Source organism: Scomber japonicus, chromosome 18 (genome assembly GCF_027409825.1).
Source record: "Scomber japonicus isolate fScoJap1 chromosome 18, fScoJap1.pri, whole genome shotgun sequence".
NCBI classification, from domain to species: domain Eukaryota; kingdom Metazoa; phylum Chordata; class Actinopteri; order Scombriformes; family Scombridae; genus Scomber; species Scomber japonicus.
In genome coordinates, this window is record NC_070595.1 from 14,989,270 (window position 1) to 15,016,930 (window position 27,661).

A 27,661-nucleotide genomic window follows, 5' to 3' on the forward strand; every position below is an offset into this window, starting at 1 on the left:
TCAAATGACGGGTGCAGAGCGGTCATTGGTGACAGTTGGACGTAGCCTGACTGTGGCGAATGGGTTTCCTCCCCTGTGAATACACAGCAGAGATAGAGTAGTGAGTGCATGTCTGAGTGAGAGAAAGGCAGATCATCTTGTTCATGTTCTTATGTGACTTACGCGAGGAAAGCAGGCGGAGGTCTTGAGATGCCATTAGACTGGATTGTCTGAGGAGAAAACACAGATAGGCCATTACGTCTGAGTCACAAGGCCAACACTCAACTGTAATACAATATGTCACACAGTACATAACCATGACACATTAGCACTATCAATACCTCAATCACCATCCTTTTGTAAAGTATAACCCAACACACACATTTGTTTGTCTTTATATACTTGTGAGGATATAAAGAACAAACTTATTGACATAATACATTCCTCTAACCATCACAATGCCTCAACCCAACCCTTACCCTAAACTGAACGTAAACCCAGGTCTAACTTTAACCTTAAAACCAAATCTTAATCCTCGAATTGCGCTTTGAAGTTGTGAAGGCCAACCAAAATGTCCTTAAACAAACACAAATGTCCTCATAAAGCTGGTTTTCTATTGAAATTGGTTCTCTCAAACATAGAAACGAAGACACACACACACACACACACACGGTTGCTGAAGGATTGAACACAGCGTGGGAAATACCAACATGCTGTATCACATCACGAGACAGCGTGTGGAATCTGAACCTTCTGGAAATGCAAGTCTCAATACATTGCATATGTTTTCCGATGAAGAGCCAAAGTCAGTGGCACTGTATCTGAATACAGACACAACATGCAGGGCAAGGTGTGGCACTGACAATGTCAACATTAAGTGCTGAATTTAAAAGCTTTTTTTTTTTTTTTTTTACAAAATTTGAATTTTGAACCGAACAAGTGGTTTTACATATTTCAGCATAACCAATTCTAAAATTCTATTCCAATTCTATTAAAATATGTATGACATTTATACTTTTAAGTCCTTCGCTGCTCAAAAAACGCTTTTTTCTTTTTGTTCCTGAGTTTGACACCAGAAGGCTGTTTTCACTTTTATCTAATAATGAACGAAAGTTTACACAAATTTGATGAGGAAACTTGAACATGAATTTTTCTGGACTAGTCATGCAACACCACATTTGTGAATGAAAACAGTGACAATGACAATGAAGTGTCAGACTCTGAATAGTGAGCAATAAAATGAGATGTCTATCATACAGGGTGTAGTGAATAAGTGAAATTGGCAGTGATTTCAATATTGTAAAGTGTAACCAGTTTGTCAGTATAAGTGAGCATAGTATGTAGATATATCTGTGTATAACCAATATCATTGCTGCTGTGTTCATGCCTTTTGAAGATGTTATTTTGAGTGTGGATGGAGCTCTGATTGATCTGAACTCCATTCAAAAAAATAAGCATTTCAAAAGTATTTAGGTATTATTTAATTTATTGAGCTTAAACTGGCCATTCTGGTGCCTGATCCTTGTGGTATTTTGACCAAAGCATTTCAGACACATTTTATTGAAAAAGACATGTATGACAACTTCATACTATACAGTAGGATCTACCTAGCAGCTGAACCTGTTTTCTAGGAGCCAACCTGCAATACTGTGTACAATCCACTAGAGGTCAGGAGTAGATAGAGTGACTGCTGAAGCTGTCCACATTGTTTCAGCCTTGGCACAAGACTACTCACTGCTACCACTGTTATTTTCCCACACGCCACACATAGTCTCATATCTGTCCCCCTTCTACAGATGTTTGCATTACATATCACATAGCAATAATCTTGACTTTTAATAGGCATGTTTCCTTATTCAAATGAGCTCCAAATAACACTTACTGTCTCTCTACTTTGGACTGCAGTTTAACATACAGTGGTATACAGACAACATGCTAACCCAAACCTCAATCAAGGAAGCAAGAGAGTCTTCAACTGTGTTTGTTTTGCTCTGTTAATCTTTAAGTATCGACAGACAGGAGTGTACTTTCTTTCTCTTTCACCGGTACATAACTTGAGGTCAAAAAACACCTCTGCCCTTTTAAATTTCTTTGTTGATCTCAATCTCATAGATAACTTTCTCTTAATGCCTGTTAAGTCCTTATCTGTTTCTCAACACAAAACACCAAACCAGTGAGGGTACATTTTTTGTCATGGTGACAGTGCATTCCAGGGTAACCCCACCTCCAGCAGCCCTTCATTCTCCTCTTTCCTCTCCTTTGTGGACTAAGCTCGCTCTTCCGCACACTCACTTACATCTATCAGTACAGATGAACCGTACAGTTTTCCACTTGCCTACATTTATCCAGAGCTAATTACCTGAAGATAACAGAGTGATAGATTAAAAATAAATAATGTTCATGAAAGTTGCACCCACAAGTTGCTTACTTATAAAACACACAAGCACTAACATATGCACACAGCAACACACAACCTTAGCTGCTGCCCACTCATACACTGAGCTAAACATAACCCAGAGTATTAGTCTACTGTAGCACTGCACAACTTTTTCCCACAAGTGGGTCTGGGATTTGTATGTGTGTGTTTCAGTTTTAATTAGAGTTTGAAGATTTGTGAGTCACAAGGAATGAATGGAAGGTAAACTTTACTCATAAGTGATGCTTATTTACTGTGGAAATAGAGTGAGGGACAGAGAGGAAGGAAAGAGACAGAATGAGAGCCATGCTAAGGAAGAAGGAGTGTTCAGATGTTGAGATAAACAGACAAGCAACAACAAGAAAATGAAAGAATGAAGAGAAGGTGACAAAGAGGGAACGCGGGTATCGAGTTCACCCGGAGTAAAATTCCAATGTAACGCTGAGTCAGTGGAGGAGACATGCAAGCCGGATGTAGACCAACAGGCCTGACAGTAGAGAAGAACACGCACACAAGCACGCACACGGGCGCACAAACACACCCACGCGTATGCTAATTGTTGACTGCATTTGGCTGTGGACCAAATTAGTAGTAAATAATAATGCTATCTGAACCACTGAATCTCTGTCCGAGTCAAACATCATAGCCTACCAGAATAGCCACATTGGCTGTGAGTGTGTTTGTGTGTGTTTTGTTTTTGGCTGACAGGGTCTCTGATTACATCTTCCATGTATATATTTAAATAAAGAAAGGTGCAATGATAAATACATTTTACAACAGTGATTTACAGTATACTGACCTGATCTTTTCTATCTGTGTGTGTCTTGTTTTTATCTGGTTGTCATGTTTTTGTTTGTCTTTAAAGCACAAATGGAGTGGCACCTGTAATCTCATTATATGTAAAATATAATGACAATAAAGCTTTCTATTGTATTCTACATCAGTTCCAGTCTGTATGATATGTCCATATAAATTAAGATTACAGTGAACTTCACTAATGTAATTGAGTTGTATGTCCAGTCTATCACCTAAATCTTCCATTTGTTAGGCATGAGTAAGGATTCAATGACTGTACTTGTGAGTGTGTATGATTAACTTGATGTGGCCAATTACACAGCTAATGTCTGGACATTAGACGAGCGCTGTCAGTGTGATGTAGCCCAGACAATGTGTAGGTGATTGTGCAAACAGAGCAGGTGCATTTGACCCTGAGCTACTGCATTTACATTTACCCAGCACAGCCTGGGGAACTACAAAAGCTTTCACAGAGGAAACCACAACCTTGGCTGACGCTTTGCATGAAATGCAAATAGATGAAATTTGTAAAGTAAACTACAGCAATGTTGGAATGAGGGATGCATGAATATTATATAATAACTGTATGTTCACATTTGTTAGGATGGATGAGTCTCATACTTTGAAACCAATTCTGACATGCAGGATGGTTCACATTCATACTTCAATGGATGGGTGGTGTATGTGCACGCCCTGTTAGCGACTTCAGTCACACAGACCGTGTTCTCATCTCCATCCCAGTCTAACTGATTCTTAGAGTCTCCAGGGGACCTATTACAATCACAAATGGGAGATTTGTAACAAAGGTGATCTTCCTTATAGCTAATCAGCATCTGTTTTCATCCTTGATCCAATGATTGTCTTGGTATGCTTAAAATTAATGATATTATTTAGTATTTTATTTTTTCAAGTAGACATAGTAAGTTTCTTTTCTTCATCTAGAATGTCTGTGTTTGTGGTTTGTGTATTTTTTTACATGACAACCTCATCATATTGAATATACCCAAAACAAACTCATCATATTGAATATACCCAAAGCAAACTCAATGTTAAACTGTCCCTGAGTTCCAATAACTGATGTTTATACTGTATGTCAGCTGACACTGAGAGTGTATGAGAGTGTGCTCAGGTTTCTGAAGCAGACACAAAAAGCTCATCTGACACCAACAACACATACACACTGCCATCAGAAGTCAAGATAAGGCTGCACAGTTGAGGGTACAGTAGGTGTCAGGTGGAGCTATAGCAGGACTGTACCAGCCGAGAGAAAAATCTGACAGAGGACAGTAGGTCAATTATTGCTTTAAAATAAGATCTAAGCCCACTGACTGACCGTGGTCTGATCAGACGAGCAGGAGGACGCTGCAGAGGGTGTGGGGGAGTGCTGATGGTTGTTAATTGTGGTGATGTTGCTGTTCTTGGTGGGGTTGCGCTGCGGGCTGTCACAGTAATCCGCTGGAGGAAGGACCATGGTAGCCTCGTCTGTCTCTGTGTCCTGGTGGTGAAGGTTGACCACACTCCTACTGCGGTACGGAGCGGCAGACACACTGTAGATGAAGAGCAGGAGGAATGGTATGACAAAAGAGGGAATAGAGTGAAAAGACAGAAATAGAGTAGAGAGAGATGAAGGGTTTGAAAAGATAAAAGATTGAGTGGGGAGTGAGGAAGGGAGAAGACAGTAAGAGAAAGGAATAAAAAGGCCACTTAATCAAACTAATTCCTCCAGACTGTGTGTGTATGTGTGTATGTCTGCTTCTGCTGCTTCTATCTACAAGGGCTGCTTTGTTTTAGAATTATATTTAGATTAATATTAAAGTAAAAATTGATGTTAGACTTATAGGGATGATGTTAAGATAGGGGTTATGGGGTACACATTTTTGGGCCTTATTTTAATACCACATAGACAAATATAGGTTTCTACATGTGGTCAGAGGAGGGTCCTGATAAGGACAGGATACACAAGGCTGTGTATGTGTGTTGTTATGTCCCCCGGCGCTGGTTATGATTTAAACTTTCTCTCTCTGTGACTGGTAGCAGTTGGCTGGCAGCCTCTCTGTGGGAGGTGCAGCATATTAAGATCTAATAAATTAAACCGACAGGGATTAGTCTCTTTGAAGAAAAGCCTGGAGTCGACTCTGTGAACCTTCTCTCTCTCTTTCTCTCATCAGCAGCAAAATGTATTCATCAGCACCCAACATCCTGTTTCCTGATATTTTGCTGGGCTTGTGTGAAAAGTCCAATTTAGGATTCATTTTAATTACATAGAATTCAGGCTTGCAGTCTTTATATGAGCAAAGGACACTTCAGTCAGTTTTACTGACACCTATGAATCCAAAGGAAATACATTAAAAAAGAAAGCTTTCATACGGAGAAAAAATTGACCACTTGAAGGTTGAACATCGGACAACAGGAATCAAAGGTGCAGGAAGGGGAGAGTCCCTTATAGGATTAGAATGGTCATCACTCTAACAGGAGTAAGTAGAGGAAACACTGCCAACAATACAGCTGGCTGTAACATGAAACCTGCCTGTGTGTGTGCGTGTTTGTCTGTAAGCTGGAACGTGGAGTCTCCTTACCTGTTGTTATTCACGAGTGGCTCAGAGAATGCACGGCAGTATGATGAAGGGAACCAGCCCCTCCTGAAAAGACAAGAGTCACAGAGAGAAGCCAGGTTAGACATGATTATATCTGTAGTCTATCCTACTGCCAGCCTCTCGGTTAGCTTTCATTGCATAGAAATTTTCTCTAAATGATTGCAGGACAGTGGTGAAGCGGTTTGCTGCTCTAACCTTTACCCAATGGCTTTCTCAATCTTTAATCAGAAGATAAAGACAGAGAAGGTAAACAGAGGCAGTTACAGAGACATACAGGCAGACAGGCTTCTTTTTCCCCCTCACTGAGAATCAGCAAGATATTATAGAGCTATTATAGCCCTCTCTATTGTTGTATACTGTGTGGATGCATACCTAGGTAACTATGGTTGCAGAAATCTGCGATTGGTCAGAGAAAACATCATGGTGAAGGGATGTTTTTTTCATATAATCACTGTAGGGTAGTATGATAAATGTTTTTCTGCTGTGTTTTGATGGATTTGATCAGTCTTAACAACACATCCTCCGTGTTGGTTGGAGACTGAATGTATCTGTTATATGGTGCAAAGAAAATCAATGAATGTATCAAGGTCTTACCTCTTATGCCCAACCTGCAGAGCTAACACAATTTATCTAGTGTAAACTTGAATGAATCTTTATGCTTGTTTAATAAATGTGTCAATGTTTCAGTCAGATATCAGAGACCTGAGGTTTTTAGTGGCTGCAGTTAGAGAAATCATGCAGCAATTTGTTCCTGCCCACACACACACCCGAAAATAAACTTCATTATGGTGTGCTAAAGGGATCAAAACATTAAAGAGAAGTTGAGTGACATAATGAGAACAACGTGATGAAGCAATTTGAATGATTCAATAGACTTAAGGTGACTTTGCTCCAACAATTTCTCACCTTGATCTGATATAAATGGTTTATATCAGATTTAAAAGCACATTTAAAAGACTTCACATGACAGTACAAAAAGCTTCAGGGTCAAAAAACGAGTGAGAACTAGTCCGAGTCACAAGCTCAGTCCAAGGACTGTGTGTCATTGTGCTGTTACAGTACAAGATTGTTCACCATTTCATAATCAGCGTGTAGCCAATCAGCCTCTCCCTCCATGTGGTTAAATGTTAATATTTGCACATGTGGCTTGGAAAGACGGTGTTCCCTTCGTGTACCTGAGATAAAAAGACTCTCGAGTCTCACTGGAAAATACACCTTCATCTATCATACTAATATTAATAATAGGATGGGTGTGTTTATTTAGAGAAGGGTTTTCCACTCAAAACATTCTGTGTTCCCAGCACTGTTGGTACTGCTGGTCACTGAGCAGCTCTACTGAAACAACTGTGGATTAATAAAAATCTTGCTCAAGGACATCTCATTGGCTCAGGTGGTCAGCTGTGTGTATGCAGCTACACCCAAAGTCAAAGTGAGCATGATAAAAACATGCGTAGCCACAAGTCAGATGTCATGTTGTCCAATGCTGCATATTACAAGTACATTTTTCATTCACTGTGATTCAAATGCATCTCTGTCTTGCTGATGTTCATTCTTCAGTCCATCAATAGTTTGCGTGGGTATCTGAATCAGTCTGGGTGTTGCCAGGTGAGTTGCCAGGATACACTATCAAAGCTGATATAAGACAAAGAGAGAAACCTAGCGAAAAATCCAAATACATCAAAGCAAAACCCACCTGCGGGACAAGAAGCCTAACTCGTCAGATTCTGTGCTCTGATATACTTGATGATGTACACTTTTTGGTGGATGTTAACCTTTGGGCATTTTCTTTTAACCCCTCCCCACTCTTTCTCCTTTCAGTGGAGAGAGAGCAAGACCAAAGTTTTACTCTGTGGCAGCCTCACTTTTGAAAGCAGCTCACAAATGATTCCTTTCTATCCTTGATCTGTTGTTTGGGCACATTCGCCAGGTAATTTCCCTTGATAGTGACAAAGATCAAACCTGATGAATGATTAAAATTCAAAAACACACTTTCAAGGGCTTTAGATCAAATCCCTGTTTAAAAAAAAGTCAGACTTCAGAGACCTGGAGAGAGCAGGCTCACTTGGTGCCTGTTCGTGTGGTAGAGCAGGTGGTACTCTGAACTTCCCTCTCTGCCTCGCTCCAGTCCACCATCATACATCCCACCCTCAGGCCATACTTTACTTTGATTTTCTTATCAGTGAGTGTTCCAGCTTAGACAGCATTTGTGGAGCCCTGAGCTTTGTGAATGCTTGCACATGGCCAGCATGACAATCAGGCCAGGGACCACCTGTCTAGTTAGGACCATACTCATATCAATCACCTGACTGGTAGGAGGGTGGCACAAAAAACGGCAAGCAAGTTTTACACAATTCATGAATAGGCCGTGATGTGGTCCAAAAAATGTTATTATTATTGCCAGTTATTTATTACACGTATTTATTATACAGCCCTGCCTAATGTCTTTGGGATGTGTGTGCGCAAGAGGGGGGGGTGTAAATGTGTGATGCATATCTGCATTTTAACTTGTATAGGACCCCAAGAGAGAAATGCTGTCTTGTTTTGTGCGCACTACTGCTGTAATGTGCAACTTAATGACAATAAAGTTTGATTTGATTTGATTTGAAATGGCAGTAAGATGGATTCATTTCTTGTTATCATTCAAAGGATTATATATATATATAGGGTAGCTGATGTATCTTGTGAGTATGGGCAGATATATTTTACATTTCTAATGCAATCATGTCTCTACTTTCCTCTACATATATGTGCATATCTGTGTGATTATAGTCTTTATATGACAACAAATGTAGCACATGTGGTCGAACTCACTTTCCATTCTTCTCCAGTTCGCCATACATCCACCCGTCTTTCTCGTCCGGGATGAGCAAGACGATGACTTCTCCCTCGTCAAAGCTGAGCAGTGTGTTGTTGTTCCCGGCTGTGTGGGGGAAGATTGTGCGCACACGTGGCCTCTTCACTATGTTGTTTAGACCCGTGGCGACAGACACAGATCTGGCCAGACTGCCCTCCTCACTGTTCCCATGGTCTGGGAGGAAGAAATTGAATTATTTATTTATTTGATACATTTGATCCTGTAATGCAAAATCACTATCCTGAAATAGATTTTGCAAAGTGATATACTAAATCCAAAACCCAGATGAAGAAAATACCATTGTTCTACACAGGATAAAGGCCATTCACAGTTCAGGAAAGAACAGACGGTTCTCTCATGCACGCTTGAAGCCATGCCAGCACAGAGGGAGGTGTGAATTGAAAACCATTGCCATATTCTTAATACCTGTACTGTTGTGAGTTGTGCTGGCTGCACTGGTGTTGTTCTCCTGGGTGAACATGTTAACCAGTGGGCTGGTCTGGGCCTTTAGAAGTGGAGCTGGAGGTGCAGACATGTTCTGCCACAGAAAAAAAAGATATATATGTATGATCATATATGATAATGTTAGCATGATGGCAATTGTGCATGTGCTGCTATTTAACTATATTAGACTGAATCTCTATCACAACACCATAGCAGCCTCACAGCATCAAAAGCTCAACATCAACCTAATAAGCATATATAGCAAGATGCATGAATTCACAATCTAGTGAAATCCAACATAATTTAAGATCTAAACAAAAGTCAGTTTAGCTCATTCATATCTTACACATTAAAAATAATGGGTTACGTTCATGTGAACATTAAGCTACGTCCTGCTTAATAAATGTAATCAATACATACATTATATCTTCTCTAGATCTACTAGAATTTGATTCATTGTATTCGGTATATCTAAATATTTCTTTACAGATCAAATGTGGTATTTTTGATCAACTTCAAATCTTGAAGAACACAATTTTCTGCTGATCAATACGCAAATCAGTAAGTAAGGTGCTATGACATCTAATCACATGGTCTACTCTGCTGCATCAATCTTGAGATGGTCTACTACAATGTGTGCTTAATATAGAAAATGTACTGCGAAACAAGGCAGCAGCACGAGTACACGTCTTTATTTGTACCCTCATCCCTCCCATCATACCACGCTGTGTCGTGAGGGAGAAGGAGAGGGCAACGGTGTTATGGAAACTGGCGTGCGCAGTCCCTCGATCATGGACAAGATGGTCTCGGGCATGTTGGAGGCATCACTGCACTGGTCCTGCCAGCTGCTTAGCTTTTCCGTCAGCATGTCTCTGGCCTGTCCAGCAGGCATGGACATAAGAAGAGATATTAACATAAAAAAAGACATGAGTAATCAGAAGAAACAGTGCACACATTTTCATCACTATGGTAACATGATGCATTGCGGGTACTGAGATCATTGGTGATGTGGTTAGATTTAAAGCTGTCGGAGGTATGTGATGTACTTCCAATCAGAACACAACAGTTATAATTTTGGACTCTAAGTCGAAAATTAAAATGACTCATCACAAACATAGCCAGTTAGGTCAAGTGAAAGTAAAATCTGCTGATTGATTCCAACATGAGGAGGAGCAGTCTTGTACCTTGTCATGGAAGTTTGCAAACTGGTAGGAAAACATGCAGTGTTTGTCCACCAGGAAACAGAAGCGTCTCTTCTCCTCCAGCAGAGCTTCCTTGCAACCGTCTGCGATGAACAACTGCATCTCCATCTGACGGCTCGTCAACGTTTCCAGGCACTGATAACGTAAACATACACACATACAGGTGTGTCAGCAAGTTCTATATATATGGGTGCAAAAGCAAATATAAGAAGTCAGTCTGAATGTATAGATCAGCAGGTTTTTGTTATGCACTGTCTTGCAACCATGTTGAATGTATAATCATGTTGTCTTATCTTCCCGTCCACATGGTTTGAAGCCATCTAGTCCCTTTCACTGCTGATCTATAGACAAACCAACAAAGGGTATCCTAATCTCTCTCTTGCAGGGGAACAGGTATAAAAGTCGAGAGTTTACTGTATTGACAGATTTGGTAGCATTCAGTGTTTAGTGAACGGACAGAGCAGCAGAGGGAGGAGGAGAAAGGGAACAGTTGGAGGGAAGATCTGTCTTATCTACACCAACAGCCTGGGATTATAAAAGGTCAGAAGGCTACTCAGAGGATTTTATACTAGTGGTGTTTGTCCTTGTTTATGTGTAAGTGCATGCACACAGCGCGCACACATCACTTAATCTTCAGCTTGGATAATTTATTTCAGCATAATTTATTTGATATTTCTTTTATGAACAAAACAGACACAGTAAAGTGGTTACTGTTGAATTTAAAACGCTTCATACAGATTAATTTCCAAAGTGACAGCAGTAAATGTAGATATCAGTGATATAAACTGAGAAGAATGATTTCAGAAAAAGCAATTACTATAAGCATTTACTATAATGTAAGGATTATTTTGTTATAAAACCATGGCACTAATGTTTTCTGATGTTACCACTTTACATTAATGGTTGTATTTGAATTCTGGTTCATGCTATTCATTTGTATAATATTCTAACCACACGTAACATATGTTGGGTTCTTTTCCAAAAACTATCTTTTCTGCCTAAATCCTCATCACAGCTACATGGTCGCTCCACACCGTCATCCTCTTCTAACTGGCTGGAATTGGCTCTCCTGTAATGGCTGTCAATACAATAGTACACACCCTCTCTTTTCAGCTCTTATAACCGTCCTCTCTGATAAAGCCTCAACTGTCTTAGAGCTTTATTTACAAAGGAGCTGATGCATTTATGGAAGAGAAACATATTGTGCATGGAAATCTGTCAGTGTCACAAAATGTGTAAAAATATGGGAAATGATTGAACTGAACCTCTTGTATAATATCCACAGTAAACATGTCCTCATATCTCATACACAGAAAACAATAATGTGAATCATTTCTATAAAAACAGTCAGAAAGGACCAGAGATGACAGCAAATAAGTGAAATAATGATATGATTTTTCAAAATGTATAATATGGGTGTGATTATAGGAAGTTTATCTGTGATCAGTAAGCAAAAATGTCAGTAATCTGACACTGCTGTGATTTACACCTGTGTTTGTGTTTCCAGTGTAAAAAGTAACTTTTGGCAGAGAAAGCAGCCATATTCAAACAACAACACTGCCTGTCTGTCTCATAAAGGAAGAATCTTGTTTCTCTGATGCCAGACAGTCCCTAAATGAACCCGTCTATTTAGACTATTTTCACTCCTGTATCTGATGTGAAAACAGGCTTATCTTTGTGACTACATGTAAAAAAATAAACAGATGCAAATTTGTAAAGCAACATGCACACACACATACCCAAATAACAACAGAAATAGAATTCTTCTTGTTACTGCCCCGTCTGCTCTCCATCTATTTTTGTTTTCCCGCCTTTGCATTTTTCCAGTCATAAATTCACCATTACAGATGTTATCAAAAATGTAAGACCACCAAATAAGTATTCATCACATCACTGTGTTTATCCAAAGAGCTATAGGTAGGAAAGAAAAATGGATGGCAACGAAAAGATAAGACATAAACTGAAAAATGCACCTCTTAAAAAACAAAACCACACTCGTCCTGCTTTGACATGAAAAAGTGTTGATATACATCTCAATCTTTATAATCTTGTGCAGTGAGAGTAAATCTAGCGCTTCACTTTCACAGTTGCAACAGTTCTTCCACTCCCTTTTTCCGTCCCTACTTTCTAATGGATCGTTCCCTGGCTTTGAAGGGTCTTTGTTGTCTGGTGAATCATCTGCCACTGTAAGCTCCTGACTCTAAGCCGTGACACCCTGTCTGTCTGGGTGCTGGCCCATCTTATGTGTCTGTCGAGTGTCTAAATTCTAATACCTGGTCTTAAATCAGACATGCGAGCACAGCAGCGACCAACAACTCTGAGTCATTCTCGGGTGGGGAAGTGAGGGAGGAGAGAGAGGGGTGATGAGGAGACGGGAAACAGAAGAGGGGGAAGTGGGGTACAAGTGTCAAAAAATGTGAGGGAAAGACTAAACAAAAGAGAGGAAGCAGATGACAGAATAAAAAAAGTTAGGAACTGACATGCACATCATAGGGAATTTGAAATTTCATAAGGAATGTGAAATTAAGAACATTTTTGCCACTACTTTTGTTACTGTACAGCATTGTTTCTGTGTAATATTAAATCAAACTATATGTAGAAGGTTAAAGCTGCAACAAATCTTATGAAATGTTGATAATACACTCATTATCATTTCATTATAGTCTCAAGTCTCAAAGCCCTCACTCGGTGTCAGTGGGGCTGTTCCCTCTGCCACACTAGGCTAGTGTTGACAGAATACACAAGTCCTAAAACTTTCACAGACACACACAAACACACACCTCGGCTACCAGGCTACCTAACTGGATCGATGGTCGACAGGTTATGTAAGATCTGAGGTTGTTGCGAGAGAGAGAGAGAGAGAGGACCTTGGAGACCTTGTCGCACACATAACAAACCCACATTAGTGTCAGCGTTAAATTCTCTTCCATCATTTTTGCGAGATTAAACTCAACTGTAATTTTCATTCAGCGCAGTCACTGTTGGGGTGTGGCAGCGACATGTAATGACAAGTTAAAGTAGCTATAATGACTTCACTCTCCACAATGACTCATTGTACACTGAAGTAAACCACCAATGGTAACAGTGACAATATAAGTAGAGCCGAAATGAACAACGCATGATGTTTACTGCCAAATAACTCATGGGCAGCACTGGAACAATTAAGAAGACTAAAATCTGACAAAAGGTTTACTTTCTTTGTGCCTCATGGCCTATGTAAACAAGTTTAAGTTCAAACACTTAAATCCAGTGCAGACATATAACTAGAAATGAATAATTGGCCAGTTCAACATCACTCTATCCTTCTGTTTGCTTTGTAAACATTAAAAGGCCTCTATGGATTTCTGTGTTCCTCCTTCTGTGTTTAATGTGAGGTGTTGCTTTCCGCTTTTTTTTTTCGGTTGTCCAGATATCCAGGATCAGATGACTGGCAGCGTGGAGAGGGTGCAGCTCTTGTATCTATGCAGATTTGTATAGATGGTACAGATTATATCTAGCAAGTCTAGTCAGCGTTCTTCCTTGTTTGCTTGCTTATTTATGCATGTGTATGTCCACTTTTATCAGTGCACATGCAGGTGGAGCAAGGGAGTGCATGGGGGTGAATTGCATGCGGGTGTGTTCGTGGAGCAGAGACAAGAATAGATTGTCTCCTGCATGACTGCACAAACCAGACACTTCAAACATTGTCCCCAACTACTGTTACACCGGCTTTGACATGGTGCTTCTCAGGTGTCGAGGTTTGTCAATGAATATGTGTCTGTGTAATTATGTCCATGCACATATGAATGTACCTGTGTGTGTGTGTGCGTGTGTGTGTGTCAGTCACATGTCAGTAAATGTGCGTGCATCCATCTCACCTCACTCTCCTTGTTTTCATACTTGTTGGCGTTCTTGCCTTGGCTCTTTCGTCTCAGCTTCTTCAGCTCTGACTGGGACCTCTCAAGAGAGTCCTGCTTCATCTTGTGCTCCACCTGGTACCTCTTAAATGTAGCCTGAAGCAGAGGAAAGATCACTATGAGTACAGATCTTGTCACATGGCAGTGTTAGTGAATTTTCCATATTTAGGGTCAAGCATGGACCTTGATGTCACAGTAAAGGCAATACTATCATCTTGGCATAGAGACATACTGACACATATGGTTTCTCTCCTTGAGACGGTGAAGGCAGCTGTCTGTGGTGTTTTGGGGATGGCAGAAGTCAATGGTGGCACAGCAGAGGTCAGAGGATATGACTGTCTGACTCTCTAACCCCACAGAAGGGGCAACTGTGTTTCCCCGTTTGTAGAATAACAAACCAACAGACTAATTCCATTTGGTAGATGCATTGAGTATGACCATTTATGGGTGTAGAGTATTAGTGATAATATCTTAAAGACTATCCACAGAGGACAGTTTCCTCACAATCAAGGTGGCATCATGCATCAGAAGGTGTATTTTTTAACATACTTTCATTCTCCTTGGCCAATAACAAGCAGAAATCGAGGCTGAGTCTGTACTTTCAAAATGACTGGCACAATGTAGTTGTGCAATTTCAGTGGAGTGGTATAAAGATTGATGAATGATTTTTTTTTTTTTCCCAAAAAGTTATATGTTACATTTAAGGGGTTTGGACTCATGACACCTCAGTTTGTACACTAGAATAGAATAGAAATGGCAATGAAACAAGTATGCTGTCAGGTTGTACAGAATATTTACTTATTCTATTTGATGTTGCCATTTTATAAATATATTTATTCTGTAGTGTATTGGTGCATACTGCTTAGTGCCTGCACATTTTACAGAAGATTAAAATTTGACATTAGATAGTAAGACCTATATTTCTAATGATTAATTATAATAAAACATTAAAGTTTAAATTACACATACAGTATTTCCTGCTAATTTTATCCACATTTGCATCTGTAACACACTTGCACTCTGTGAGGCAGAGCATAAACTACCAACTACAAACATAAAAGCAAACATGCTTGATGTACCACTTTGATGAATGCTGCTTCTGGAAAACGAAACTGTCTATTTCTTCTTCTGTGTTGTTGTTGCAGCAATGACACCCGTTTACAAAATACATTAATTACCATGAGTAAAATCATAATGGCAGACAATTACAGCAGTGAACTGCAGCACTGGATTAGATTATGGATCAAGTGTTTGAGTGTAAATTAAATCACCAATGTCATTCAGAGTTTTCCATCCAATTTTCATACTGTACCTGTTCATCCTGTGCATGATGATCACAATCATCAATCATTAACTATTTTACACAAAGGCCTTTAATTATGTATTTGTGCTTCCCTGTGATTCCCTGTGATTCCCTGTGGTAAAATATACTAGGCAACAAGCCAATGATGATAACAAACAACATGACAAAACATACTTATGGAAGTGTGTTCTTTCACAAAGGGTTGCTACAGAAGCACACACACACACACACACACACACTACTCACTGTCATGTATTTGACATCCATCTCAGTCTTTCTCTCCAGCTCAGTTATGATCTCCCTGTGGAACCTCTTAAACTTCAAGTGGGGAGGAGGAGGACAAGAGAGAGGAGATGGGAAGAAGAAACATTGGTGATTATAAACTTGGCGGGAGGATAGAGTGCTACAGTTTGTCAGTGGCAAACAGAGAAAATACTGTAAGTCTCATAGAGAGAAACAGAGAATGACCATTTAGAGTATCAGTGCGTGTGTGCGGGGCTGACAGCCGAGTCCAAGGTTGCGTTTATGAATGAGTCAGAAACAAAGCGTGGGAATGCCCACAGACTTCTCTCAGTTCTTCCCTTTCTCTTTCAGTTCTCTCTCATTAGTGTGAGGGTGTCGAAGCACCCATCACCACAGCCTTTTTGCCACACAGTGCCGGCGCCCACATGGGGTAGATCAATGGACTGGAAGGCCACATTAAAAAACACACACAGAGAGGACCATGGAGACCCTGTCACACACATAACAAACCCCCATTGGTGTCGACGTAAAGTTCTCTTCCATCATTTTTTTTATGACTCGTATTGAAGCTGTGACTCACCAACTGGAGTCCATTAATAAGTCAACCCACCCACTGATGCTGTTCGCAACAATGTCTCAGAGGACTAGATCACAACTTTCCTGCCCCAAGGTTCCAATTTAACAGGTTATTTTCAGACTGTGGTATTAATTATTTTCTTGAGTAGGCCTATCAAGCTTGTGCACTTTATTAAAAGAGTCTACTTGCTACCATGTAAAGATTTACTAAAAGTACACAGCCAAAACGATCTAATCAAGTAGTGGTTGGAAAGAATATTTATCAACAACAATTTCAATAATCTGTTAATTATTTTATCTGATGGAAATCCTCTAATCCTCCAGTGTGAGAATTCATGGTATTTTTCTATCTCATGTAATCACAAATAAAATAATAAGTACAATAGTAGTACAAATAAATAGTAAAATGAAACCCATTTGATAACCTAAACAGAAATAAGATAAAATAGTGAGAGTGCAATACATAGAACATGTGCTATAGTGGTGGTAATTTGAGAATTAGTCAGTCATTAAGTATTTTGCCCTGTTTACACAATCCATAAATTAGCACCTGGAGCCATAAGCAAACAGAACATCCCTTTTCCTAATGGACGTAGCTTCACCACCTGTCCAACTATTAACACATTGGACTTGGTATTTTAAAGACTAAACTTAATCAGTGAATTGACTAATCAATAAATAAAAATAATCATGATTTGCAACCTTGCTATGGTGTTAGCATTAGCATACAGTAAGCTTTCTGAATGCAAAAAACTTGTAACACCTGCAGCTGGTGTTTTCTCAGGGCATGTTGAGGCCTGCCCCCTGCTCTCAGTGGAAACAGGTGCACCTAATACTCAAACCTGTTGTTTCCCTTCGTCATCCAGCCTCTTAATGATGTTACAGTAGTGAATGTATGGGGGGAGGAGAGAGAGAGTCTGTGAGTGTTTTGTGAATTGAGGCTGAGCTTGTGGTTATCTGGAAATATATGGAGTAACAGGTTTAGGGAGTAAGAGTGTCAGATGAAGTGCATTTGAGTGAGGCAATGCAATTTGGAAGCAATTAAGTTAGGGTTAGGAATTTTCATGAAGCATGTACGTGCAAAACATAAGTGGAAAAAAACATATCTTGGTCTCACATTTTCCTCAAGCTCAAGATGAACGTTCCTGTGGACTTCTGAGATCCCCATCAGCACTACACCTGCCGGATAGAGAAAACAAGAGAGGAAGGAAGAGGAACAATGTACTGGTTAATGTCTGATGAAAAACAGACCAGCATTAATCCATTTGTTGGGTTTTATTATTGTCTTTGCTTAACAAAACAGAATCTTATCTAAAAAGATCTTTCGCAGTACTAACAACAGTGTCCAATCACAGTGAGCACACAACTGGAAGGAATCAATGCACTGCTGCAAAATGATGCACGTCATCTGCAAACCCCAAAAACCATTAAATGTCACTGACAACATACTATGTTACAAAGGATTTCCTTCGTTGAGATGAAGGAAACAACTAAAAACACATGCCTGGACCAGAAAAACTGGGCCACCTACTGCTTAGCTAATCAAAAACAGCTCAGATGGCAGGCAGCCACATATTATAGCCTTCTGTCTTTGCATGTTGCTTACCAAAAGCAATCAAATTAGGATTATGAGGCACAATCATTAACTGAAAATTGTAATTAAATTTCCTATTGACCTCAGTTATTTAAAAGACAGCATAAAAATGATCACAGTAATTTGGAATTATTTTAAGGGTCTTTCATTAAAAGAAACGTATAACAAGCACATGAAATGAAGAACAGACAAACAAACCTATATGACTTGCTATGAAGAACAAAAAAGTAAAATGTTTAGGTGCTAATATCAAACAATAAACCCATGCTTCAAGGAACTGCAGCATTATGAAATACTAAAAAACAACAGATCTCAAGCAGATGGCCTTCAAGCCAACTTGTATCTGTTTCCAACATACTGTCTGGGGCCTGGATAGTGCTCACAGATTGTAAATGCCTCTGAATGTTTGTATTTACACACTTGAATGTGCCTGTTTGGCTGGTGCGACCCCTAGACAAACACCATTTTTAACACCCCTCAGATGACTGGTGGTCACAGAGGGACAATTTGTGTGTTTGTTTGTGTGTTTGTTTGTGTTTGTGTTTGTGTTTGTGTTTGTGTGTGTGTGTGTGTGTGTGTGTGTGTGTGTGTGTGTGTGTGTGTGTGTGTGTGTGTGTGTATAAACAATTAGTGCGGACCAATGGTTCTGATAAATGGTGTAAATTGGAATTACATTTTGCTTTCAATCTTTTGAAGCAAATAATTTAGGAGACTGACATTTGAAAGGAGTGCAAAATAAATCTTGCTGTAATTAACATTACGCAATGTGTCTACAGTATGTTGGTTATCTTTACTGTATGTGTAGTACACATACAGGATGCACAACAGATTGAAGACTAATCTGTCTACCAAGGGATCATGTGTCATCTGATATGAAAGCAGGATGCAAAAAAAGTGGAAATTTGAGACCGCATGTTATGACTTTGTCCCATGTTGGGCTTTTCCCATAGGTATTTATTTTCCATGTGCAGTGATGAAATGTCACAACACTAAAAACTCTTCAGCAGCCAACAACTACAGCTTCACTGAACACAGCAGAGTTGATCATGACTTAACCTTGAGAAGTTTTTCAAGCACACAGTACATTGCAGTGTAAAATCTAACATGGCCAACATGAACATCTAATGTGATACACATTGAGGACTTGGGCCATCCCTCAGTGAACAAAGAGTCATTAAATATTTTCATATTTATAAAGGTTTATGGTTGCTGTACACTAAAATGAGTGAACTTGTGTAAAAGGGAGGCATCTACACAAACCTCTCTAAAAATAAATGAAAGGCAACACCTGTTCTTGTGCCATGACAGTACATATCTGTCTTCAGTGTGAAATTTGCAAATTCAATAGGATAATTGCATCACTGGTGAGGCACCTCCAGTGGAAAACATCCTTTTATTGAATAGTGTGCTGACATACATAAATTTACTACACAAACCCGTGACAGCTGTTCAACAGGCTGTCCGTCTGACGTATTACTATGACCTGCGCATTCATCAGTATGTAAACAGCCCCTCCCCACTCTGTCTTTCAATACCTTGCCTGCCCCACCTCACCCTGTGGCAAGACTGGCTCTTTCACCCAGTGCAATTGAAACAGTTTGTAAGATAAAAACCATCTAAGAAAGAGCAAAAGGAATGAAAATGAGGGTGGGGGTAGGGCAAGGCAAAGGCTAGGATGAGAAAGATGCAGAGTGTGTTTTAGTGCTAGATATGGCAAGAGACAGATATATGGGAGAGAGAGAGAATGAGGATTTGAGAGGGAAAAAAAGGTCACATGATGGCAGAGGGTAAGAAGGGTCCAGCACATTAGTCAGAAAGACAAAAGCGTAAAAGTAAACACCCACTAAAAAGACCTGCGCAGGACTGAATGCCTTCCACATCTGACCTTAAAGTCCTCTTTTATCTCACAAAAATAACAAAGTAATCTTAAAAACGTCAGCAGGTGTGGTACAGAGCCAAATACCTGACAAGCTTGTTTGTCTGTAGGACATAAAAATGATAATCATTAATGTAACTGGACCTGACTAATAAAATCACTGTAAATGTGATGTCATTACATTTTACTGATTTGTACACAAATGTCTTGGCTACAGTGACATCACCGTCTTTTTTCCAGAGTTTCACCCTCATTTGTTTATTGTTGTCACACTTCGTACAATGCGTTGCCGGGCAACAGGTGTGCACAATTGAGCTAGTTGTGAGGGCAAAAGTGTGTCATGATGTGGATATTACACCAGAAGCAATCCACCGCCATTAGCTAACAAAACCAAACCTATGGTAGATAAACCCACACAATGAGGACAAGCTGCCTTCAGCGCTGTTTACCCAGGCAGTAAATGAGTCTGGAGTCGTGGCTAGTGACACACTAAGCTGGAGCAGTGTGGAGCAGTTTTGCATTCGCTAGAACAGAGTAACTGTTACCTTAACACAAAAAACAGCATATGGCAGCAAACCAGCAAAGTATCTCTTTTCAGCAATAGAGCCAGACACAAATATGAAGCTTCAAAGATCAAAGATGTTTATGATCACACATTTAGTTTAACATACTGTCAATATAATGGTGAAAGATGGCACAACACCTACACTAAGAACAGGCTTGTTTAGGGATCTATAGTTCATGTCACAGTCTCAGTATATCCTATTTGAACAATACAGCCAAGAGATATAAATCAGATCTCCTTTTCCTCTGCTGAGGTGTAAATCATGCAAGCCAACATGTCATGTTCTCCTACGCCATCCTATAGAATGGCAAGTGCAACAAATAAAGGGAAAAATGCCATTATTCTTTATTTTCTTTCATAATCTATGGTGTACAGTCTGTATGAAAGGAGACTCAGCCTCATCATTTTACTGAATTATAGAAACAATGATCACTTAATTGCAACTTATTGAACATAAAAAGATGTTATCAAGCTCCATTCTTGAGCCATGAGCTCTGTGGCTATTATGCAGCAGAGATAAAAATGAAGACATAAAGTTGAACACTGTAGGAGGACGTGATATGAGAGTGAAATAGATAGCACTGAATGTTTTCAAAATATAGAAAAGGGAAAAAAAAAACCTCCCTCCCTTTGAGCTGATTTTTGAAAACAACATTTTGCTGGTAGCATGCAAAGCGGCCCACAGTTTTTCCTCTGTTTTTGACTGTGGGCACTATAATCCTGGCATCGGTGAGAGCCACCTGACGCGTCATGCAAACATGCTTGGATTATGTAAAGTGGGCCTGATGCCATTTGAACAGGCCAGGATATATCAAAAGGACAGTGTATGTGTGTTGTTTTTGTGTATGTGAATGTGTGTTTGTGTCTATGGAGCGTCTAGCAAAGCCCTTTCTGCTGTAAAAGGACAAGAGTGGATGAGATTAAATTCCCTGTTTACAACAAAATGCTGCACGGTCAGAGTGTCTTTCAGGCTCATAACAGCTGTGGGGTCTTTGTCAAAAAAAACAACATTATATTTTGGTCCTTTTAGATCTTGATTCTTATTCTTTGTCTGACAAGAGGAGGAGGAAACCCAGTCAGATACCCAGGCACTTGAATGAAAGAACTGCTGACATTTGAACTCTGGCAGAGGGAGGAGGTGGAGGAGGAGGAGGAGACTAAAGGAATCAAAGGAAGATGGTAGAAGGATGAGGTGCACCGGTCCTCCAATGCCTCTCAAGGGTATCTTGTTTCTGGTTGGCTATGTGTTGCTGGAGCTCAGGTTTCTGAGAGGGCAGCTTCACTATGTCCACGATCCGGTTCAGAAGCAAGATGAATTCCTGTTCTTTGAAGACATTTTTCTTCATGATCATTCTTAAAGTAAAGTCTGTCAGCATTCAGTGTCAAGACATCCTGCTTGATTCTATGTATTGCATAATGTAGTTGTAGTTCATTTAAGTTTACTGGCCTAGATCATTAGATAAGATGAGACTGTTTGGGGTGTGTATTTAATCACCTCCTGCTCCACATAATCTCCCATAATGACTAAACTGCTCTGTCATGAGACCACAGTGCCTCTCTCTCTTTTTCTCTGTCTGTCTCGGTCATACTGGGATTAGTAGATAGTGGAGTGTGTCCACAGGTCAGGGGTGACTCAGTCTGGACATGACTTCACCCTACAAATAATTTATTTTTTATTGGGAAAATAATTATTGGGGGAATTCTCTGGTTATTTAAAAAAACAAAAACAGCACAATTTATAGCACAGCACTTCATAGTTTGTTTTATTAATTACTTAGATGGACTATGATAATAGTCAGCAATTTGTTTGCACCCCTCCCCTCGTTTCCTCTTCACTTCCTATAACAGGAAGCATATTCCAAGCTGTACTGACCACAAAAGGACCTGGATTACTGTAAACTGCTCTTATTATGATCCTCTTACGACACAAACCAACATCTTTTTATATCCGCATGCATAAAAAGATGTTGGTTTCTTCACTATAAAAAGAAGTGAAAAAAAGTTCAAACTGATCTGCCTCCTTTAAGTGATTTGGGGACTTCCAATATCCACTATCCAACAGTGTTGAGCCTTTTCATTACTTTTCAAACAATGCACGACGTCATGGTGTGTCTTTCTGTTTTTCCAAGCCTGATAGAGGAATTGCCTCAACTGTACACTCAGGGAGTATTTTATAACCTCCAGATGGCAAATTACCAGTGCCATGTTATTATTCACTCTGGACAATGTGGAAAATACACAACATGTGCACAACTTTAAAGTGATAAACCATCCAAAACATGAACCCCAATCAACAACCTGTACATTTATACATAACTGTTAAAGTAGCAAAACTGCTTAGAAACATATAAAGTTACCACCACTAGAAGCCATTGTAACTAATATGAGTTGAAGCTGACTGCAGCTACAGTTCTTTATTAAAGAGTAAACACACTTTTTACAAACACAAGTTTACACAGTGAATGTTACATTATTTGGGGAGGAGTATCACTTCAAGTGTGCCATCAGACTGACACCAGTACAACACCAGGTGGCACTTCCAACTGTGCTGCTGAATTTAATTAGCAGTTGTTCTGTTAATCGCCAGGGGAGTTTAGAGACATACAGTGGTTAAATCAAAGTGTGCCTCTAGTGGCAATGAGTTAAGACACCATATATCTTTGGACTGCAAATTAGCTTGTGGGAGCTGAAGCCTTGGGAGTTGGCTAGAAACAAACAAAGGACCAAACATACCCTGGAGTGTATCTCTAAGCTTATCACATATAATGTAGTACTTCCATCGCAAGCATCACACTAGCAGTAATCAAAGTGTAGCAGCTTCTGTGGTCATGCTGCAGCTCTCCTGGTTTGTATATCTCAGTGATAAAGGAGAACATTAGACAGAATACAATTTAACTTCATTTGTTTGCTTTCTTCCTACAAAAACAATTTGCTCAAAATTTAGCAGAGCCATGGCCATGTCTGCACAGGGGGGTGGTCTCCTACCACACTTTTCATATATTCATATATTTTGTAGATGATATTTAAGGGTTTGCATGGACGGTCTTCTTGACGTATTTACCAGCCTTTGAATCTTTATGAGGATGGCTTCAAGGTGAGCAAGCTTTGGCTATCAGGGCTTACGGAAATGGACTTATGACCATGGCTATTTTTGTTATCTTGCTTTATCTTGTGTTTGTTACTCTTTGGCTCCTTGATCTTTAGCTTAAAGACCCCCTCCACTCAAAGATATGCTTTTCTTCTTGTTCCTATAGTTGGATGTTTGAGCTTCACTGTGCAGAATGATGCATGTGCAGAGTTTGTTTTCACATTCATCTGCTAAAAGTGGAAAGTTTCCCTGTTCTCATTGAAAATCAAATTTAAGAGGTTAGCTTGCAAGCATGATTTGTGACATCACAACTAGTTTAGAAGACAATCCTGGACAATTGTGGTCCAGTGTGCAACACAAGTGTGATGTGGAAACTTGGGTCATTCAGTGCATAAACACTGAGAATGAACTTAGGAATGAAGTCAACCAGGACACATCTTGTGTCTAGCACTTAAACTTCTGAGATGAAGTATTTGCATGTTGTAGTGGTGATACTATTATTGTTCCAATGTCCAATGTTATTTAGTATGTCAGTCACGTATAGATATTTACAGATAATTGACTGTAAAATTGGTCCCATCCTCCACCATAAAGGAAGATAAATATTATATTCCCTGTCTCAAATAATCCTTCCTCCTACATAGACATCTAAATATCCCTTGTTGGTTGAAGCTAACAATATTTATAGATTTTGAAATTTTTCATCAGGGAATCGGGGAATGTATGTATATTTATATGTCTTAATACATGTCTGGAGGGGATCTACAAATAAATGTACCATTTGTGTCAGTTGTATTTTCATTGATTATGAAGCACTTCTTAAAAAACAAAACTATCATTAATGTTGTATTTAGAACAGCATTCATATAAATGGCAACTTAAAAGAAACAGTTCATGTCTGTTGTACAGTATATATTATTCAACCAGTACAGGTACATTGCATACATGAACTTTAAAGAGCAACTATTTTGGAGAGGGAGGACCTATAGCTCAACAGTCTGCAGATGTTCCTAGTTTATCCCCAGCAGAGAGCCAGAGGAGAGGGCAACATGGAAACTTACCTAATTCTCTGGAGACAGGAGACACTGCAGCATTCTCCCCAATCTTAGACATTGCATCAAAATACAACTTTCCCGCCAGGGTCATTGCTGGGAAAATGATAAAATGATTATTAATGTTTATCAAAATAATGCGGGAGAAATATAGGTTCCCTACGGTGTGTGGAGGACTGTTGAACAATGACCTATAGCAAATATTCTCTAAAACAGTGCTCAAATCTGTGCTGTCGTCTCAAATCCTTTTTTTCCCACTTTAATGTAAATGAGCAAGAAGATCAGCTCAGTGGTGAAGACCTTTACCCTCCCAGCCAATCTTTAACTTTTTTGTTACGAGCATGTATCTCTCTAAACTCTAAGTTACTGTGAATGTTTATTAAGAGAGTCAAAATGCTCACCAGCCACTGATTTCTCATAGTTCTTGCCGAGGTTGACCAGGTTCCTCAGTCCTGGGTTGAACTGTTCCATCACATTCTGGGTGGGTGGAGATGAAAGTAGAGAGACTTGGTTATTTTGTTATTTGAGGTATTAATGATCTGACTGAGTGACATCACATAAGGTAAATAAGGTATAATATAGGAATAAGGCAAATCTTGCTGACTATTCATTAACAGGAGCTTTGACCTATGACCCCTTAGGCACAAATCCACCTTGCCAGCTGTCCTGATTTGCCTTACAAAAGGATGTCATAGAAAGACGCTTAGGTCCGACTGATACTGGAGTTTTGGGACAGATGCCATACTGATGTAACTGTACCTTTAACTTTCAAAATTGATATATCAGCTGAAATTCTTATATATGCAGAGTATATACAAAGATGTGTATTTATTGCAATGATCCCTCTTGTGACAAAAACAATAAACTATTGTATGAAATGACAGTACACTCAACTTAACTGGGAATTTAATAGTTATAAGTAACTATAAATAATGTATAGAACAATGAATATATTGAACTTGAACTGATGAAAAATGATCAAATATATGTAAAAAGCTGCTTATTTAAGTTAAAACATATTGGTGCATATCAAACAACATATATGCTAACAGGCTAATATCAGCCCATAATATCAGCTGACTGATATATCGATCGAGCTCTAAAAGACACAAAATAGTTTAATGTGGTAACACAAAAAGAAACAGACATTTTTAAGATATGATTGTGGATTTTAAAATTCAATAAGTTCAATGAAACTCCCTGTTCAATGCCACAGAGTGGAACTATCATTAATAATCATGTCTGAGACTGAACACGTATTTCTGTAATGTAAGAAGTTAGAGCTATTCATTCTCTTGCATGTGACTATCATAGTTGTGACGAGTATCTGAGAGAATAAGGACTTAGCTTAGGAGCACACCCAAGCTCAGAATGCAAGAACAGATAAAACATCAGTAATCCACTTTAAGTTGCATGACAAACAACATTTGAAAAGCCTTGTAATGATCATCCATTCCTGATTCAGACCCCCGTCAATAAATGACATTCAGCCTACTGATACTACCACTCTGATGACAGCATACATAAGAAATGACACCTTGCATCTTGTAACTGATGAGGTTTACTATTATGAATAAGCTATATCCAGCTATATCAGAGCATGTATGAATTCAGACTCCATTGGTAGCCTTCTTTCTCTTGATACTAATAACACTTCACAGTTTTATAATTCCAGGCATATGTAGAACTTGCCATACTGTTGTAGATCAGAATAAATAAAAGATGTAATAACTGTGAACTCATTCCCCTTACAAACATCCTCAGGCATCCTCAGACATCCTCAGACAATAAAACACTGCCCTTATTTGCTGCACTGCTCATGCAAACACACAGTATTCTGGGAACCACAGGCTACTGTTGATTATAGCAGCAGAGGTGATGGCTGCCGAGGAGCTTGCTGTATAATCTTACCACACAACACACACAGCCAGCTAAATTATTAAACCTGGAGTCTTTTTTCGTGCATTTCATCACACCAAGGAGCTGTGGGGGCTGTCCCAAGAGGAGGCCGATGGATAAAAAGCTATTCAAAGAGGCTAAATGCCTAAAAGAGGGTGAGAAAAAGCAACTGAGTCTGAGTATTCACACTCAGCCTTCACTATGCCACCTGTAGAGTGAAGCATGCAGACCTGGCTAACACAGTTTAACCCAAATGAAATAACTGCACTCAATGTGAAGCAATCACATTAGAATTATTTTGGAGGACAGCAATTCACTTTCAAAAGCGCCCAGTTATATTTACAGAAAAAAAATACATGGCACAGATGCCAAAGTAAACCACCAAGCAGTTCAGATGATGCTGATCAAATAAAGAGCCCTACCTACCCTGGGAAAAATAGCCCTACCCTGGGACTGTTTCCTTTTCTGATTATCAGAAAGAACAAACTGTTGATCAACTTATTTCCACACTGTAGATTTGAAATGTTACTGATGCACAGGCATAGAAGTATATAGAAAGAAGGTATTGTAGGTGGTTCTTCCCAGATGCACAAGACCCTCCTTCCTAATTACATTATCATCATAATATATATTCTGCTACTTTTAATCAGCCTTAAAGGAAGGTGAATTGAGTCCAGGTGTGTTTGCCCTCCACTCCATCTTTGTCTGCCTTATTATTGAATAAATCTAGCTACAACACACACACACACACACACACACACACACACACACTTAATGAGTTTTAATTAAAAACATAATGAGATTAAACCGGGAAAGTTGAACTACAACAGGTTGTTAAATAGTAGACACATGGATTTTCCCCTTTGTGGTGGGCGCACCTGTTGTGTTCACAGACTCCCTACACACCAGTAACCCACCTTGTATGTACTTTCAGTGAGCTTGTTCACCTCCTCCGCGCCCCGCGACATGTTTAAGTTAGATCCTTCGCGACGTCCGACAAAAAAGAAAAAAAGGGGGAAAAAACAACAACAACAACAACGACAGGGAACGAAAAAACAGTGTCCACTCCCCAAGAGCCAGAGGGGGGAAAAGTAACCCAAACCTAAGGACACAATGAATTCCTCATAGCCCGCAGGAGACGCAACACGAACACCTACCAACTAAAAATGATCAAACTGAGATAGAGAGAGAGAGAGGGAGAGAGAGAGAGGAATAAAAGAAAAATGAGCCCAGTGGAGGAGAGTTGAGCTGTCTGCTGCTGCTGCTGCTGCTGCGCTCCGTGTGT

At 39.5% G+C, this 27,661-nt stretch overlaps 1 protein-coding gene across 1 annotated transcript; it reads right to left on the minus strand.

The window, feature by feature from the left end:
* On the minus strand, positions 1 to 27,371 carry LOC128378978 (brain-specific angiogenesis inhibitor 1-associated protein 2-like protein 1). Its single transcript, XM_053338570.1, has 14 exons — positions 27,294 to 27,371; positions 24,879 to 24,954; positions 24,487 to 24,573; positions 17,420 to 17,481; positions 15,730 to 15,801; positions 14,142 to 14,276; positions 10,267 to 10,419; positions 9,804 to 9,959; positions 9,065 to 9,176; positions 8,596 to 8,812; positions 5,767 to 5,829; positions 4,524 to 4,737; positions 163 to 209; positions 1 to 73 (listed from the first exon to the last, which is right to left on the minus strand). Exons 1-14 carry the CDS (start codon positions 27,342 to 27,344, stop codon positions 1 to 3), a joined length of 1,518 nt encoding a protein of 505 aa, XP_053194545.1. The 5' UTR covers positions 27,345 to 27,371.
* Positions 27,372 to 27,661: the final 290 nt, after the last annotated feature.